The 19996-nt window shown below is 48.8% G+C and overlaps 1 protein-coding gene across 1 annotated transcript in view; it reads left to right on the top strand.

Moving 5' to 3' along the window:
* The window catches only part of LOC125372113, a 144207-nt gene that overhangs the window by 48274 nt on the left and 75937 nt on the right, over positions 1-19996 (top strand). Inside the window, exon 4 of the mRNA XM_048381151.1 lies at positions 12430-12599. Within this exon, the coding sequence (XP_048237108.1) occupies positions 12430-12599 (170 nt within the window). The remainder of the gene's footprint in view (positions 1-12429; positions 12600-19996) is intronic.

Genomic DNA, 19996 nt, shown 5'->3' with positions numbered 1-19996 from the left:
CATATGGACCGCTCGGGCTGCACTGATCATCAGTCTATGGCAGCCATTACAGCTCTACCACCATATGGTCCCTGCACGGACAGCACGGAACAAATGGATTGCACGGGCTATACTGATCATCAGTTTACCGTTGCTGAAACAGCTCGACCACTGTTAGGTTCCCGCAAGGACCACATAATTTTTTTTATACATCAACATCTGACATCCAAGTATCACCCCATCTGGTGTTGGTCCATGCAAGAGTTGAGTACATCTGACATCCAAGTATCATCCCATCTGGTGTTGGTCCATGCAAGAGTTGAGTACATCTGACATCCAAGTATCACCCCATCTGGTGTTGGTCCATGCAAGAGTTGAGTACATCTGACATCCAAGTATCACCCCCCTGTCTAGTGTTGGTCCATGCAAGAGTTGAGTACATCTGACATCCAAGTATCACCCTCTTTCTAGTGTTGGTCCATGCAAGAGTTGAGTACATCTGACATCCAAGTATCACCCTCTTTCTAGTGTTGGTCCATGCAAGAGTTGAGTACATCTGACATCCAAGTATCACCCTCTTTCTAGTGTTGGTCCATGCAAGAGTTGAGTACATCTGACATCCAAGTATCACCCTCTGTCTAGTGTTGGTCCATGCAAGAGTTGAGTACATCTGACATCCAAGTATCACCCCATCTGGTGTTGGTCCATGCAAGAGTTGAGTACATCTGACATCCAAGTATCACCCCATCTGGTGTTGGTCCATGCAAAAGTTGAGTACATCTGACATCCAAGTATCACCCCATCTAGTGTTGGTCCATGCAAGAGTTGAGTACATCTGACATCCAAGTATCACCCCATCTGGTGTTGGTCCATGCAAGAGTTGAGTACATCTGACATCCAAGTATCACCCCCTGTCTAGTGTTGGTCCATGCAAGAGTTGAGTACATCTGACATCCAAGTATCACCCCATATGGTGTTGGTCCATGCAAGAGTTGAGTACATCTGACGTCCAAGTATCACCCGCTGTCTAGTGTTGGTCCATGCAAGAGTTGAGTACATCTGACATCCAAGAATGACCACCCTGTAGACCCCCATAGAAACACATATGTTAAAGTCCTTCGTGTTCACACAGTGAATTGAGGTCATCATTACGTCATTAAGACTAATATTGATGTAACTTATCTTGAACAGTAGTGGTTAGGGTAATTAGATGTTTTTATATTTTTAGTTTTTAGTGGAACTTACCTCTGGTCCCAGCCAGCTCTAGGTGACTGAAAAAATGGTAAAAAAGGGATCTGATAGAAGTAATGAAGATAGTATTGATGGAGTGAGCACCGTGGAAGAAACATGTTGTTGTGTTATGGGCTTTGTCTGCACATGATGGTCATGTGATACACGCATCTTGTCTGTGTGATGGTCATGTGATATAGATATTCCAGATATATGATGGCAGTCTGTAAATAATTGATTGACATCACGAGCATTGATCCATACAATTGGGATACGACGACATGCATCAACCAAGTCAGCAAGCCTGACCACCCGATCCTGTTACGATATGACATCGATAGTAAAGGGTAAATATGACATGGATAGTAAAGTGTATGTAACATGGCTAGTAAAGGGTAGATATCACATGGATAGAAAAAGGGAAAAATAACATGGATAGTAAAGGGAAGATATGACATGGATAGTAAATAGGAAATAACATGGATAGTAAAGGGAAGATATGACATGGATAGAAAAGGGGAAATAACATGGATAGTAAAGGGTAGGTGTGACATGGATAGTAAAGGGAAGATATGACATGGATAGTAAAGGGGTAATAACATGGATAGTAAAGGGAAGATATGACATGGATAGCAAAGGGGAAATAACATGGATAGTAAAGGGAAGATATGACATGGATAGTAAAGGGGAAATAACATGGATATTAAAGGGAAGATATGACATTGATAGCAAAAGGGAAATAACATGGATAGTAAAGGGAAGATATGACATGGATAGTAAAAGGAAGATATGACATGGATAGTAAAGGGAAGATATGACATGGATTGTAAGAGGAGGATATCATATGCAAAGTAAAGGAAAGTAGTGAGAAGATATCACATACGTACATGGATGGTAAACAGAAGATATCACATGGATGGTAAACAGAAGATATCACATAGATGGTAAACAGAAGATATCACATGGATGATAAACAGAAGATATCAAATTGTTAGTAAAGGGAAGATATCACATGGATAGTAAACAGACAGAAGATATCAAATTGGTAGTAAAGGGAAGATATTACAAGGATAGTAAACAGACAGAAGATATCATGTGGTAGTTAGGAGAAACTATCACATGTAGAAAAGGGAAAATACACATTGGTAGAAGAGGGAAGTAGTGACATGGGTATGAAAACTTTGAGCAGTATGTCAATCAGATGACTAGACAACAAATTACACACCATTGATATAGATGTATTGATGTGAAGGATACATTATAGTGAACAACAATCAGATATGGAGGAGAAAGTATGCACTGACCAGTGAAATAGGTGACTTTATCAGGGGGTTTATGTGTAACGTATGGGTGAGTGGGGACAATAGCCCTGGCAGTGATAGCCTGCCGTACCCTGGATTACACACCCAGCTCCCTCTTGGCTGCCAAGCGGGGCTAAATTGCCTTAATCTTGTATACAGGTATGATGGAATATCAAAGCGCTATCTACGGCTGTCAATCTACAATGGCTTTGATGGCTTTCAGGTTGAGGCTTTCACCTGTGTCTCAGCGTCTTCTTAACATGGGGAGTAACATGGGGACCCAGCATCCCCTCACAGGAGGCTAAAACACAGTGTTCAGTGGGATTGATAACTTTGCAAAATACAGCCATCTGTCAGACCTTTACAGATACACCCCAGAAACTGCTACAAACCACCCCTGCACAATAGTATCATCTGTCATGTAGGTATTTGCAGCTTGCACTACACAACCTCTGTGTGACATTTTCATCACATACACAGTATTTCAGGCCTTAACCTGCTGCATGCCTGTGTAATTGGCATGATTTATCGGCCTCACATGCAGTACCAATTTCATGACTCTTGTCTAACAGCTCAATGTTGACTATACATGCTGCAGAACTGTTTACTCCCAACTCAGTCAAGCTGCATACCAAACCACAATGGCTCCATAATGGCTACATGAGCTCCACCACAGTTTCCACACCCTCCACACTGTCTCCACACCCCTAACACTGTCTCCACACCCCTAACACTGTCTCCACACCCTTCACACTGTCTCCACACCCTGATACTGTCTCCACACCCCTCACACTGTTTCCACACCCTCCACACTGTCTCCACACCCCTAACACTGTCTCCACACCCTCCACACTGTCTCCACACCCCTCACACTGTCTCTACACCCCTCACACTGTCTCCACACCCTTCACACTGTCTCCACACCCCTAACACTGTCTCCACACCCCTAACACTGTCTCCACACCCCTCACACTGTCTCCACACCCTTCACACTGTCTCCACACCCTTCACACTGTCTCCACACCCTCATACTGTCTCCACACCCTTCACACTGTCTCCACACCCCTCACACTGTCTCTACACCCCTCACACTGTCTCCACACCCCTAACACTGTCTCCACACCCTCCACACTGTCTCCACACCCCTCACACTGTCTCTACACCCCTCACACTGTCTCCACACCCCTAACACTGTCTCCACACCCTGATACTGTCTCCACACCCCTCACACTGTTTCCACACCCTCCACACTGTCTCCACACCCCTAACACTGTCTCCACACCCTCCACACTGTCTCCACACCCCTCACACTGTCTCCACACCCTTCACACTGTCTCCACACCCCTAACACTGTCTCCACACCCCTAACACTGTCTCCACACCCTTCACACTGTCTCCACACCCTTCACACTGTCTCCACACCCTTCACACTGTCTCCACAACCCTCACACTGTTTCCACACCCCTCACACTGTTTCCACACCCTCCACACTGTCTCCACACCCCTAACACTGTCTCCACACCCTTCACACTGTCTCCACACCCTTCACACTGTCTCCACAACCCTCACACTGTTTCCACACCCCTCACACTGTTTCCACACCCTCCACACTGTCTCCACACCCCTAACACTGTCTCCACACCCTCCACACTGTCTCCACACCCCTCACACTGTCTCCACACCCTTCACACTGTCTCCACACCCCTAACACTGTCTCCACACCCCTAACACTGTCTCCACACCCTTCACACTGTCTCCACACCCTTCACACTGTCTCCACAACCCTCACACTGTTTCCACACCCCTAACACTGTCTCCACACCCTCCACACTGTCTCCACACCCTTCACACTGTCTCCACACCATCATATTGTCTCTACACCCTTCACACTGTCTCCACATCCACCACACTGTCTCCACACCCCTCACACAGTCTCCACCCCCCTCACACTGTCTCCACATCCCTCAACACTGTCTCCACACCCTTCACACTGTCTCCACACCCTTCACACTGTCTCCACACACCTCATACTGTCTCCACGCTCTTCACACTGTCTCCACACCCTTCACACTGTCTCCACACCCTCAAACTGTCTCCACACCCTTCACACTGTCTCCACACCCCTCACACTGTCTCTACACCCCTTATACTGTCTCCACACCCCTCACACTGTCTCTACACCCCTCACACTGTCTCCACACCCCTCACACTGTCTCCACACCCCTCACACTGTCTCCACACCCCTCACACTGTCTCCACACCCCTCACACTGTCTCCACACCCTTCACACTGTCTCCACACCCCTCACACTGTCTCTACACCCCTCACACTGTCTCTACACCCCTTACACTGTCTCCACACCCCTCACACTGTCTCTACACCCCTCACACTGTCTCCACACCCCTCACACTGTCTCCACACCCCTCACACTGTCTCCGCACCCCTCACACTGTCTCTACACCCCTTACACTGTCTCCACACCCCTCACACTGTCTCTACACCCCTCACACTGTCTCCACACCCCTCACACTGTCTCCACACCCCTCACACTGTCTCCACACCCCTCACACTGTCTCCACACCCTCCACACTGTCTCCACACCCCTTACACTGTCTCCACACCCTCCACACTGTCTCCACACCCCTCACACTGTCTCTACTAACCCTCACACTGTCTCTACACCCCTTACACTGTCTCCACACCCCTCACACTGTCTCTACACCCCTCACACTGTCTCCACACCCCTCACACTGTCTCCAAACCCCTCACACTGTCTCCACACCCCTCACACTGTCTCTACACCCCTCACACTGTCTCCACACCCCTCACACTGTCTCCACACCCTTCACACTGTCTCCACACCCACCACACTGTCTCCACACCCTCACACTATCTCCACTAACCCTCACACTGTCTACACACCCCTTACACTGGCTCCACTAACCCTCACACTGTCTCCACACCCTTCACACTGTCTCCACACTCCTCACACTGTCTCCACACCCTTCACACTGTCTCCACACCCTCACACTGTCTCTACACCCTTCACACTGTCTCCACACCCTCATACTGTCTCTACACCCTTCACACTGTCTCCACACCCTTCACACTGTCTCCACACCCTTCACACTGTCTCCACACCCTCACACTGTCTCTACACCCTCAAACTGTCTCTACGCCCCTAACACTGTCTCCACACCCTTCACACAGTCTCCACACCCTCATACTGTTTCCACACTCTTCACACTGTCTCCACACCCTTCACACTGTCTCCACACCCTTATACTGTCCCCACACCCTTCACACTGTCTCCACACCCCTCACACTGTCTCTACACCCTTCACACTGTCTCCACACCCTCATACTGTTTCCACACCCTCCACACTGTCTACACACCCCTTACACTGTCTACACACCCCTCAACACTGTCTCCACACCCCTCATTCTGTCTCCACACTCTTCACACTGTCTCCACACCCTGATACTGTCTTCACACCCTGATACTGTCTCCACACTCTCATACTGTCTCCACACTCTTCTCACTGTCTCCACAACCCTCACATCCCAAGCCAGCCAACACTGTGATGTATTAGTATGCGTGAGTGGCAACTGGTGTGCTGTTGCCCACATACCCCTTGTCAGCTGTTTGGTGTCTGTCGAGTGGGTGTTTGCAGGTGATTATTCCTTGTGTTCAACTGAATGAGGACAACTAGAGGACACAACACGGGCCTGTCCAGTCTGTGTACACAGATTTGCATTCCTCTAGGGTCAGTATAGGCCACCTTCAAACATGCTACACTGTGATAGGACATGTGGAGCATGAGGCCTCCTACAGATGACCTCACACAGGCACAATATAGTCAACATTGTCACGTTTCATATCCATAATGAAATCATTTCATTTCCAAATCCCAACTGTCATAATGAGCTTTTATTAAAAAAGACGATAAGGCCTATACAGATGCACTTCATTGCATGGTGCGAATCCTATCTGTTACAAGCTAGGTTATTGGATGACCTTTGTCATCGCCTGATGTTCACCTCTCCTGCCTATGCCTATTATGTTGATGGAGATCACCACCATCTCTGCAACCTGACCCATAGGCCTCCACTCAGTTGACTTGTGATGTGTACCCCTGTCTTCTTCATCACACACGTGGCAGGGGGCAAATATACATGAAACTCTAGACCATGGCTTTTCTGTTCACATAATGAGATGTCTTCAAAGTCAGTAGTAGGTAATGTTGTTCAATTTAGTGGACAATATAGGGCCTACTCTCCTCTATGGGTGGAATTTACACAGGTAATCAGATCTGTCCACTGGGGAACGGTGGCACAGGTATATGGATGATGGGCAAGTAAATCCACGTTCATGAAGCTCATATCACAGTACATGGTTTTACAAATAAGCAAATACTCACACAGACCCAAGTGGAGAGTGCCTGGATCTACTGACACACAAGGCAGTAGTCCTGCCAGGAACACCTTACAAGTGTCACATCCCATGGTGTCTCCCAGTATTACACTAAAGCTTTGGAGAACCAACTTTGGGGGTTAAACTGGATTTTCAGACTTAGAAAGTAATAGTAGCATAACGCAAAATATTGTATTAAGTTTCCATGGTGGTAGGCTAGAAATTCACATATTTAGAGATTGTTCTGATATGCTGTCACCATTTAGGGCTTAATTTCTGTTACGCAGAGGGGAATGTCCGAGTTATGAGGATATTACCCTCATAGAACACATCTCTACTTTTACACTTTGACAAAGCATTCTCTTGTGGAAAATATTTGAAAAATAAACCAGAACTCTTTGTAGCCTTATTTATACTGTGTTAGCTGATATTACAATGCATAGTACACAGCTCTTCAGAATTTTGTGGTGTCATTAACTAATATTTTATCAATCGTTTGCATGTTGTAAATACATGCAAACATGGATTGTAAGAAATATTGAGCCCTGAACAAGGATATAGATGTTTACCTGATTTGTTTCTCTTGAAGGGTTTATTTCATTGCTGTAAGTATGACCATTGTAAGAGATAACCTGTTGTAACACAACATTATATACAAATTTATTTAGCTTTTAAGGATTATGAAAATATTTTTATATCTTTATTAGTTCACACCATATCATCATGTGTCAAGATTGGATTTCACCCTTCCTGTTTCACCCAACCTTTTTAACCCAGATCCTATTGCAGCATGAAACCCACCTGATGCACTACATGAGATGTCTTCAAAAGATCTTGTAATTGTATTCTTTTTGAAAAAAGATATGTGAAAACAAGGTTATAAAATGATTTCATAAGTAGGATTTGGTGGACCAGTGGAAGGGATTGTTGTGCTTGTGTTGCCTGGTCCACATGAATCAAACACTGATTCTCACCCCCCCAAACTCAACTCACACCCAACCACACTCCACTCACCCAACCCCACTCCACTCACCACACCACACTCCACTCACCAAACCACACTCCACTCACCCAACCACGCTCCACTCACCCACCCACGCTCCACTCACCCACCCCCGCTCCACTCACCCACCCCCGCTCCACTCACCCACCCCCGCTCCACTCACAAAACCACACTCCACTCACCCAACCACGCTCCACTCACCCACCCACGCTCCACTCACCCAACCACACTCCACTCACCCAACCACGCTCCACTCACCCAACCACACTCCACTCACCCAACCACGCTCCACTCACCCAACCACACTCCACTCACCCACCCATGCTCCACTCACCTAACCACACTCCACTCACCCACCCATGCTCCACTCACCCAACCACGCTCCACTCACCCAACCACGCTCCACTCACCCAACCACACTCCACTCACCCAACCACACTCCACTCACCCAACCACACTCCACTCACCCACCCATGCTCCACTCACCCAACCACACTCCACTCACCCACCCATGCTCCACTCACCCAACCACACTCCATTCACCCACCCCCGCTCCACTCACCCACCCATGCTCCACTCACCCAACCACACTCCACTCACCCACCCCCGCTCCACTCACCCACCCCCGCTCCACTCACCCAACCACACTCCACTCACCCAACCACACTCCACTCACCCACCCATGCTCCACTCACCCAACCACACTCCACTCACCCTCCCATGCTCCACTCACCCAACCACACTCCACTCACCCACCCATGCTCCACTCACCCAACCACACTCCATTCACCCACCCCCGCTCCACTCACCCAACCACACTCCACTCACCCACCCATGCTCCACTCACCCACCCATGCTCCACTCACCCAACCACACTCCACTCACCCACCCATGCTCCACTCACCCAACCACACTCCACTCACCCACCCACACTCCACTCACCCAACCACACTCCACTTACCCAACCACGCTCCACTCACCCAACCACGCTCCACTCACCCACCCCCGCTCCACTCACCCAACCACACTCCACTCACCCACCCATGCTCCACTCACCCAACCACACTCCATTCACCCACCCATGCTCCACTCACCCAACCACACTCCACTCACCCAACCACACTCCACTCACCCACCCATGCTCCACTCACCCAACCACGCTCCACTCACCCAACCACACTCCACTCACCCACCCATGCTCCACTCACCCATCCACGCTCCACTCACCCAACCACACTCCACTCACCCAACCCCACTCCACTCACCACACCACACTCCACTCACCAAACCACACTCCACTCACCCAACCACGCTCCACTCACCCACCCACGCTCCACTCACCCACCCCCGCTCCACTCACCCACCCCCGCTCCACTCACCCACCCCCGCTCCACTCACAAAACCACACTCCACTCACCCAACCACGCTCCACTCACCCACCCACGCTCCACTCACCCAACCACACTCCACTCACCCAACCACGCTCCACTCACCCAACCACACTCCACTCACCCAACCACGCTCCACTCACCCAACCACACTCCACTCACCCACCCATGCTCCACTCACCTAACCACACTCCACTCACCCACCCATGCTCCACTCACCCAACCACGCTCCACTCACCCAACCACGCTCCACTCACCCAACCACACTCCACTCACCCAACCACACTCCACTCACCCAACCACACTCCACTCACCCACCCATGCTCCACTCACCCAACCACACTCCACTCACCCACCCATGCTCCACTCACCCAACCACACTCCATTCACCCACCCCCGCTCCACTCACCCACCCATGCTCCACTCACCCAACCACACTCCACTCACCCACCCCCGCTCCACTCACCCACCCCCGCTCCACTCACCCAACCACACTCCACTCACCCAACCACACTCCACTCACCCACCCATGCTCCACTCACCCAACCACACTACACTCACCCTCCCATGCTCCACTCACCCAACCACACTCCACTCACCCACCCATGCTCCACTCACCCAACCACACTCCATTCACCCACCCCCGCTCCACTCACCCAACCACACTCCACTCACCCACCCACGCTCCACTCACCCACCCATGCTCCACTCACCCAACCACACTCCACTCACCCACCCATGCTCCACTCACCCAACCACACTCCACTCACCCACCCACACTCCACTCACCCAACCACACTCCACTTACCCAACCACGCTCCACTCACCCAACCACGCTCCACTCACCCACCCCCGCTCCACTCACCCAACCACACTCCACTCACCCACCCATGCTCCACTCACCCAACCACACTCCATTCACCCACCCATGCTCCACTCACCCAACCACACTCCACTCACCCAACCACACTCCACTCACCCACCCATGCTCCACTCACCCAACCACGCTCCACTCACCCAACCACACTCCACTCACCCACCCATGCTCCACTCACCCATCCACGCTCCACTCACCCAACCACGCTCCACTCACCCAACCACACTCCACTCACCCAACCACACTCCACTCACCTAACCACACTCCACTCACCCACCCATGCTCCACTCACCCAACCACACTCCACTCACCCAACCACACTCCACTCACCCAACCACGCTCCACTCACCCAACCACACTCCACTCACCCACCCATGCTCCACTCACCCAACCACACTCCATTCACCCACCCCCGCTCCACTCACCTAACCACGCTCTGCTCACCCAACCACACTCCACTCACCCACCCCCGCTCCACTCACCCATCTCCGCTCCACTCACCCTTTCCTGCTTCATTCACCCAACCACGCTCCACACACCTACCCACACTCACCCATCCCCACTCCACTCACCAACCCATACTCCACTCACCCACCCACCCACACTCCACTCACCATCCCACACTCCACTCACCCACCCCCACTCCCCTCACCCACCCCCACTCCTCTCACCCTTTCCTGCTTCACTCACCCAACCACGCTCCACACACCTACCCACACTCACCCACCCCTACTCCACTCACCCACCCACCCACACTCCACTCACCCACCCCTACTCCACTCACCCACCCACCCACACTCCACTCACCCACCCACACTCCAGTCACCAACCCATACTCCACTCACTCACTCCCCCACCCTCCACTCACCCACCCCCACTCTCCTCACCCACCCCCACTCCCCTCACACACCCCTACTCCCCTCACCCACCCCTACTCCCCTCACCCACCCCCACTCCACTCACCCTTCCCTGCTTCACTCACCCAACAACGCTCCACACACCTACCCACACTCACCCACCCCCACTCCTCTCACTCACCCACTCACCCACCCATTCTGCACTCACCTAGACACTCTACTCACCAACCCACCCACACTCCACTCACCAACCCACATTCCACTCACCCACCCACGCTTCACTCATCCACCCTCCACTCACCCACCCACCCTTCACTCACCCACCCACGCTCATCTCATCCACCAACCCATACTGCACTCACCCACCCACCGTCATTTTTACAGAGAAGAAGTAGGTATCACACTACCCCTCCTCAGCTCTGTGCAGGGAGGTTATAATTGTCATTGCATGTCAACCCTGACAAACATTTCATGAACTTTGACAGGTGCTTTGTGTGTGAGAGGAGATATGGCAATAGTTACTGGTAATTACAGTGATTGTGTAGTGGGAAAGTGCAGGTGGTTATTGATCTGCGGCCAACAACAGTGTGGGTAGCACCATGTCCTGCTATCTGTCTTGCCACACACTGTCTACTTATCTCATCCATGGACATTGTTTTGAAGGTCAGGTTTTGTTATGGAAGGGGGTGGTCGGAACATGGAATTTGAAGAGGCTTTATCATATTTTGTTATCACTTTTATCTTATGGTGGATGCTTGTGAAAATATGTCTTTGCCTGCCCAGAGACCATATACTGGTATATGGCCTCTGGCCTTCCTGATCACAAGACAGACATTGAGTTATTAACTGCCATTCTACAAACTGTTTCAGAAGAACTGTGAACTTGATAGTCTGAAGATTGCAGTATTAGGATATAATTATCGGCAACTTATGGTTAGACATTGTAGGTGGAATAAATAAACAGCACTGTATTAAAACATCACAATGACAAAATCACAATGATGTTCCTAATAAAATCTAGCTCAGCCGTTGTTAAACATGTTATTTAAAATGTGATGAACATATATGATGTTACAAAAACAAAGCTTCAACAGCTTTTTGGACAATTGCCAACAGGAATTTGAATGCATAAAGAAAACAAATTATCAGTTATTGAGTCAGTAGACTGTGTTTGAGTGTGTCCATGTTAAACTGCGCACGCACGCATGCATGTATGCACGCATGCACGCATGCACGCATGGTGAAAAAACAAAGTAAATAGGTAATTCCATTCACATCAGGATAACAGAGAGACTGCCACACCCACCCTCTAGATCTAGATCTAGATCTAGAGTTGTCAACCTTTTGGGGAAATATAAACAACAGTTCTTCTGTTTTCAGGTGATTTGAAGAAGAGCAACTCCGATGACAGCAAAGTTAAACATAGTAGCCGTGGCCTTACTCCAAGGGGAACAACCCTTACTCATGTACAGAGGGACAACCCTGCTGGTGGAGGCACACTACAGCTGGATTATGACAAGATAGAAACACTGGAGGAATTCAAAACATTGGTAGGTTGTCTTCAACATGCTCTTGTTGTTTGTTTGTTGTTTTAACGCTGCACTCAGCAATATTCTGGCTATATGACTTCGGTCTGTAAATAATAAATTTTTAAACTTATTATTAATTGTATATTTATATACTTATCCTATCTCACACTATACATTTCTCTTTCTTCTTTCGATTCTGTGTGGACACGTATCTGAAATAAAAGTTTCCAGCTTCTAAAGTTAATTAAGCCTGTCATACCTCACATCGCCACGGTCACCTCCTAGATCTGGGTCATGCGCGCTATGCATGCTGGTTGACCTTCTTGCACTGATCACGTGTCTATCCCAGTCAACTCATTCTCTTTCAAATCACCACGCAGTGGTGACGTGTTGTTATTACAGGAATCCATTTTGGGTTTTTCTTTTTCGCTTGCAAGCGATCTTCATATTTTTGTTGTCTAATTGCCTGCAAATTTACTTATATCCCTGTTTGGGATAGTTATTCATCATAATGGACGAGCAGTCCACACAGAGACCAGTCTGCACTTTGTGCCGAGATGTTTTCTCTCCGTCTGACCCTCATGCCCGATGTTCGGATTGTCGTGGATTATGCAGTTTTTTAGAGCGTTGCGAGCTCTGCTCAGATCTACCAGATGAATCCTTCAAACTGTACCTGCATAAATGTCGGCGTCGGGTGTCAGATCGTCTCTCTAAGACTGCAGAAAAATCCACGAAAGCCAAGAAAACACCTGTCAAGAAAGCGAGATCGGCCCAATCACCCTCACAGGCGGGCCAGAATACTAGGGATCAAACTGGTCCCATGATCTCGTTAGATGATGAGGGGGTCTCTGACTCTTTTCTCACAGACGACATGTCTAAGGTATCCACGAATCCACCTTCAAAGCCGAACCTCCCCTCCACATCCCGAGACTCGGACATTCGACGAGTCCTCTCGTTAGACACGAGTGTGGATGACCGGCTTACGTCAGCCAACGTATCGAACCCAACCAAGGTTCGTACTTTCGACTCGTCGTGTTCTACGACTAACATGGAGCTCGCTCCTGTTTTACCTTCGGAGATTACACATGGTACTGGTACCTCGGTCGACCCTATAAGTTCGGTCCGTCGTTCGAAATATCCCATGACGACTCATCGGATCAAGGTTCACGAACCTCCCATTCCCGAGAGGATTCACAAGACGATAGACATTCATCACGGGATCGACTAGCATCGACAGTCAGTGCACTTTATTCAGTGCTATCATCGGGGGATCGGCATTCAGACTGGGACCAACGGACTTCTCACTCTCGACACCGAGATGATTCACCGAACATCCCACCATTGAAGGTTCCTTGTACTTCCGAACCTCGAACCTCCGAACCTCCGAACCTCCGAACTTGGACCCCTGAACCTCCGAACCTCCGAACCTCGAACCTATGAACATCGGGCCTCCGAACCTCGATCCTCCGAACTTCGAACCTCCAAACCTCAAACCTCTTAACCTCGAACCTCCGAACCTCATCGAACCTCCGAACCTCATCGGACCTCCGAACATCGCTGTACTCCCCAGGTGCGACAGTCACGTTTGAATCGTACATCGTCGGACAAACAAAAGAGATTCGAGCCTCGTCGAACCTCTGAGGTTAAACGAACACCATCGAACCGAACTTCAAAGGACATACAGACTCCTAAGTATCGACACACTTCAAAGGAGGTTCAATGGGACACGAGAGTTCATAAAACCTCCAAGGAACGGAGACATTCGAGAGACTCCCCTAATATGCGACGTTCACCTACAGATCGTTACTCGTCTTATGACAGGCAAGCGGATTATCGCTCATCCCCTTATCATGTCTCATGAAGAGACTATTCAGCTCCATCACATCTAGGCTCGGAGGATGAACGCTACAACGAGTCTATTAGCCATTCATCCTACATGTCTCGATCTTCTCCTTCACTCACCCATCCGGAGTTTCGACCAAGAGATTACCCTCACACTTTTGATTTTCATCAACGTGGTGATTACCCATGGAACACTACTTCATATAGTGCCTACGCACATGAGTTGGAACGATACCCACACTACAGGGATCCCCACCCTCCATGGCATGGGTATCCTCATGATCCAGATTACAGACCTTATCGGTCAAGCCACATTTCCTCTTCTCGTCATGAGGATTCTCCTCGGCGACATAGAGATAGACCACTCAGATCAGCTACCTTTAGTAGATGTCCTTCACCTAAAGATAGGCAGAGTTCTACTTCACCTACTCGTCGTACCGGCTCCCCATCGCCACCTCCGGTTTGACACCCTCCTGTTTCCTCTGAATCACAGACTCCTGCAACATCACAAGCTCCATCTAAAGCTATCCCTACATCATGGATCCCTAGGGAACTTTCTGCTATTCCAGCAGAACAGATTCGTTCTCTGTTACAGGCTGTAACAGCAGCATGTCTTCCCCAACCGGCACCTGCTGTACCAACTACGGTACCTCTATCTGCATCGACACCCACTACATCCCTTTCAGTGGATCAACCACCAGAATCAGAGTCATCAGACCACTATACCTCCCCAGCTTCGTCTTCTGGGAGCTTCGACATAGCCGATCAGATCACTGTACTTATCTGGATAGCAGATAAGTTACAATTGTTAAAAAGCACTTCAACGGAGGACACTTTATCATCATTTGTTGTGCCTTCAGCCTCGTCGCCGAACATTACACTCCCTCTGAGACCAGTCCTACAGGATATGGCCACCAATTTAGACAAAGCATTTGGATCCTTTCGCCGTCTTCGTGATCGGCTTCAATCTCCACGCTTTGTATTGGCGGATGCAGGGACTCATGGCTTGTCTACGATTTCTCCCGAACTAGATGGTGACATCGCAACATTAGCTCCTAAGCGTCCGTACTCAGCTTCTTCAGTGGATGACAGGGACCTCGTTCACCTCGACACCACTGTTCGAAGGACCCTCCCGTTGGTCTCCACTATTTTATCAGCAACTGAAGCACTTTCGTCGGCTCTAGCTCATGCATCTTCCTCGGAAGAATCCTGTATTCGAGGTGCTGTGACCCTCATCCAGGATAAAACGACAGCTATACTAAACCTCCTTGCTCACCATGCAGGATCTATCACTTCTCTTAGTAGACGGGGGTGTTACAACATTGCTCATGGGATGATCAATTTAAGAACAGGCTGTACCAAATGCCATGGTCAACGCACTCCCTTTTTGCTGGGTGCATACAGGAGGTCGCCCATGAAGTCCAAAGAGACACTTCCCTGCAAGTCACTGTTGACTTACTTCATCTCCAGAAAAATCAACTGGAAGAACAAAGGAAAGACCGAAGACGACCAACCTTTACTCCTTCTCAACAAGACCTTAGAGAAGTTTTGAGTAATAGGTCTGCTTCTTTTCGTGGCCGCGGCCGAGCACGCCAACATCAGCGAGGAGGGAAATCAGGCGGACGCACCGTCTCCTTTTCAGGTACTAAAGGAAACACTAACTCTCCTAAGCCAGGAGACACTAACCACAAATGACTCACGACAACAGCAGAACGACTGGGACCTTCCGACTCCAGCCGTTCCGATTTTCTCGTCTCCCGTAGGCGGAAGACTAGGCACGTTCGCTTTAAACTGGACCATCCTAGACAACCCATATGTGGCCCCTCTCCTACAAACAGGTTATCCTCTACCTCTTGCCACCACACCTCCGACGACGTGCTAACCGCCTCAACACCTGTATCCAGCCAAACAACTTCCAGTTCTCATAGACGCCATAAACATATTACTTGTAAAGAACGCAATAGAGTGTCTGGGCACTCAGCCAATGACACCAGGATTCTATTCTCCAATTTTTCTGGTTCCCCCCAAAAACAGTCCTCAACTACGTCTCATCTTCAACATGGAAACCTTCAACAAACTATACCTAGAGACTCCTCCACACTTTCGCATGACATCAAATGCTCTACTACGAACGATTATTCATCCCAGTGACTTCATGATCAGCCTAGATACACAAGACGCGTACTTACACGTCCCTATCCTGCCAGAGCACCGCCATTTTCTTCGGTTTGTGTTCCTCGGCCAACACTACCAATGGCGAGTGCTCCCATTTGGAATTTCTTCAGCCCCGTGGCTATTTACTTGCCTCACAAAACCAATCGTCAAGTTCCTACACACTTGAGGCATCGTCTTCGAAACGTACATTGACGACTGCATTCAAGCCAACAAGGATTCGAACACTCTACTTCATCACCTTGATTTCTCTCAACGCCTACTTCATCAACTAGGTTGGATCATCAACCCCAAAAAGTCCGAAACTATTCCAACACAACGTCTCCAGTTCATCGGAGCCCTCTTCGACACGAGTCTGGGCAAAATGTTTGTACCCCAAGATCGTTGGGAGAAAATCCAACGCCTCGTTCCATTGGCACTCAAACAGCCACTTTCCTTACGTCAATGGCAACAACTTCTTGGTCTCCTAATATCAACACAAGCCCTCACCAACTTCACTTACGGCCAATCCAGTGCTTCCTCAAGCCCTTTCCTTCTGGACGACGATTGTCAGGTTCTAATATCTCTTCCAAACCATCTACACCCACACCTCAAATGGTGGTTAACTCCATCAAATGTCTGCAAAGGAGTCTCCTTGCAACCATTCAGCCCGACCCTCCACCTGTTCGTCGACGCCTCAACCGTCGGATGGGGAGCTCATTGCCAAGACCTACAAGTGGCAGGGCGGTGGTCATTAGAAGAAAGCCAGCTTCACATCAACAATCTAGAATTCAAAGCAGTGATTCTGGCAGTGTCTCATTGGTCAACACTCCTTCAGTCCTCCACACTAATGATTCAGTCAGACAACCTATCGGTCGTGTGGTACATAAACAAGATGGGATCCACCAAGTCAACGTCACTTCTATCTCTAGCACTCGACTTCTTCAAACTGATCGACTCACTCAACATTCAAGTTCGAGTGAGACATATTCCCGGCATCGCCAACGTCATAGCCGACTCCCTGTCCCGACCCGACAAACAATCTCCCACGGAATGGCGTCTACATCCCGTGATTTTTCAGTGGATTTGCCAGTTATTTCCGTGCCCAGACGTTGACCTCTTCGCAACCCGATTCAATACTCAGCTATCCCGGTTCGTATCTCCTATCCCAGACCCCCTAGCCTGGGACCATGATGCGTTAGCAATCCCATGGGAAGGACTACATGCTTACGCCTTTCCCCCAACCGGCATTCTACATCGGGTTCTACAGAAGATATCAACGACCAATCGCCTCACTCTACTGTTGGTCGCGCCCTACTGGCCAACACGCAGTTGGTTCATAATGCTCATTCGTCTCGCAGACAGAAAGTTTTACCATCTACCTCTAAGGGACGATCTTCTGCATCAACCACACTCTCAGCTCCGTCATCCGTCGCCAACAACCCTCAATCTATGCGTTTGGCGCATTAACAGAAATCATTGATAGCTAAGGGTTATTCTGAACGAGTGGCCAAGACCATTGCGGGGGCGCACAGGTCATCTACTAAAGCACTATATGACCATAAATGGAAGGCATTTGAATCGTATTGTCATTCACATGACATTTCCACACCTGCCACGGCATACCAGCACCAAATTGCTGAATACCTTCACTATCTTCGATCATCTCGTATACTAAAAGGTTCAACTCTAGCTACCTATTTAGCTACGATCAATTCTGTCATCGCAACTACAACGGGCACTTAGATTTCCACAATCGCCGAATTACAATCATTGATCAGATCGTACAAGTTGGCGGACCAAACATCACGTTTTCGACCACCAACTTGGGATCTAAACATCATACTTCGCCATCTAACGAGAAAGATTTTGAACACATTTCTTTGAAGACAGTTTTCCTTCTGGCCCTTGCAACGGCGGCTCGAGTGAGTGAAATTCTCACTTAAGACGTCAACAGAGTACGTTTCGAACGAACTGCACATGGGAAAGTATTTTTGGGACTATGATGGGATTTCATCACCAAAAATCAACTCCCTGGTCAACCCGATCAACTATTCAGTATCCCACCGTTGACTGCCCTCTTAAACCCTGACGAAGACATATCGTTGTGTTCGGTACATGCACTTCGAATCTATCTGGAAGCGGCGAAACCACTTTGTCGATTACGTAAGAGGTTATTCATCCCGCTCTCTGCGGCAGCTACTACGGAAGTCTCCCATACCACAATCTCGTATTGGATACGCTCAGTGATCCTTCGAGCCTACACCTTCGCTGGCCTACCTGCTCCAGTCGCATCTAATCCTCACAAAACCCGTGCTGCCGCTTCCACCATGGCACTTCATAGTAATTGCTCCTTGACCGCAATTATGGAGGGATGTTTTTGGAAATCCGATACCGTGTTCGCATCCCATTACCTCCGAGACATCTCAGTGACAGACGTTCAAGGCCTTCACCAGTTTGGACCCTTGGTACTCGCACAACAGATCTCAAAGACACACCTGCACAGATAGGGAGATGTATAACAGATTTTCATTACATTACATCCATCTCTATTTATAATAAACATTTGTCATGATTATTGGTGTTTATTGTATTCATTCGGGCTTCCAAGACTGAGTATCCGGTTGGAGGGTATAATCACTCGTCTGTAGGGACCTTGGTCTTCAACTTGAAGTCGTCATTAGACGCGGCCGATTTCGGTGTCCCGATCCCTTATTTCAAACACCTCTACTTTAGGTATGTGTGTTGAGTAACGGATCAATGATCCTTTTGTGGATATTGTTGATCGTTTCCTCTTCTCGTTTTTTACCCATCGATTCAATCACTTACATGATTGAGGGTTTGACGAAGCGATAAAAGAGATGCCGAGCGGGTCCAACCTATCGTCCTCTGGAGATAGGAATACCCTGTCTTGTAGATTCGACGACGGGATGTATACTCTCTCAAATATAAGTCGTACTCGTTCGTTTTAGACATGCGATTACGCTTGATTACATTTGAACATGTTACACATGTTGTACCCGACTTGTGGTGTTTCAGTTGTTCACGTATCAGGATCTCAACATTCTTTGAGAGTGTTCTGCTTATCCTGTCTACGAGTTGTTTTTTTTGTGTGTTGTTTTTTGTTTTTTGTTTTACGACTCTTAACTGTGTTACTGTATTAAGTATAGTACCACTGTTAAGTTCCAGCTTCCTCGTAAATATCCTACGGTTGTGATCTATAGACAAGGGAGTTGCGCCCCACCATCCAACCGTGGGATAAAATGCATAGTGTGAGATAGGATAAGTTTAAAAATTTGAAATTATAAATTGTATATTTATATACTTATCCTATCTCACACGTTATATGCCCACCCGTCCATCCCCACATCGCAATTCCTTAGTCTATATGCTCTTGAAAGAGAATGAGTTGACTGGGATAGACA

The sequence above is a fragment of the Haliotis rufescens genome, unplaced genomic scaffold (assembly GCF_023055435.1).
Source record: "Haliotis rufescens isolate VD_foot unplaced genomic scaffold, xgHalRufe1.0.p SCAF_36, whole genome shotgun sequence".
NCBI classification, from domain to species: domain Eukaryota; kingdom Metazoa; phylum Mollusca; class Gastropoda; order Lepetellida; family Haliotidae; genus Haliotis; species Haliotis rufescens.
Note: the sequence above shows the minus strand (reverse complement) of the source record. Positions and strands in the feature narration are given on the sequence as shown.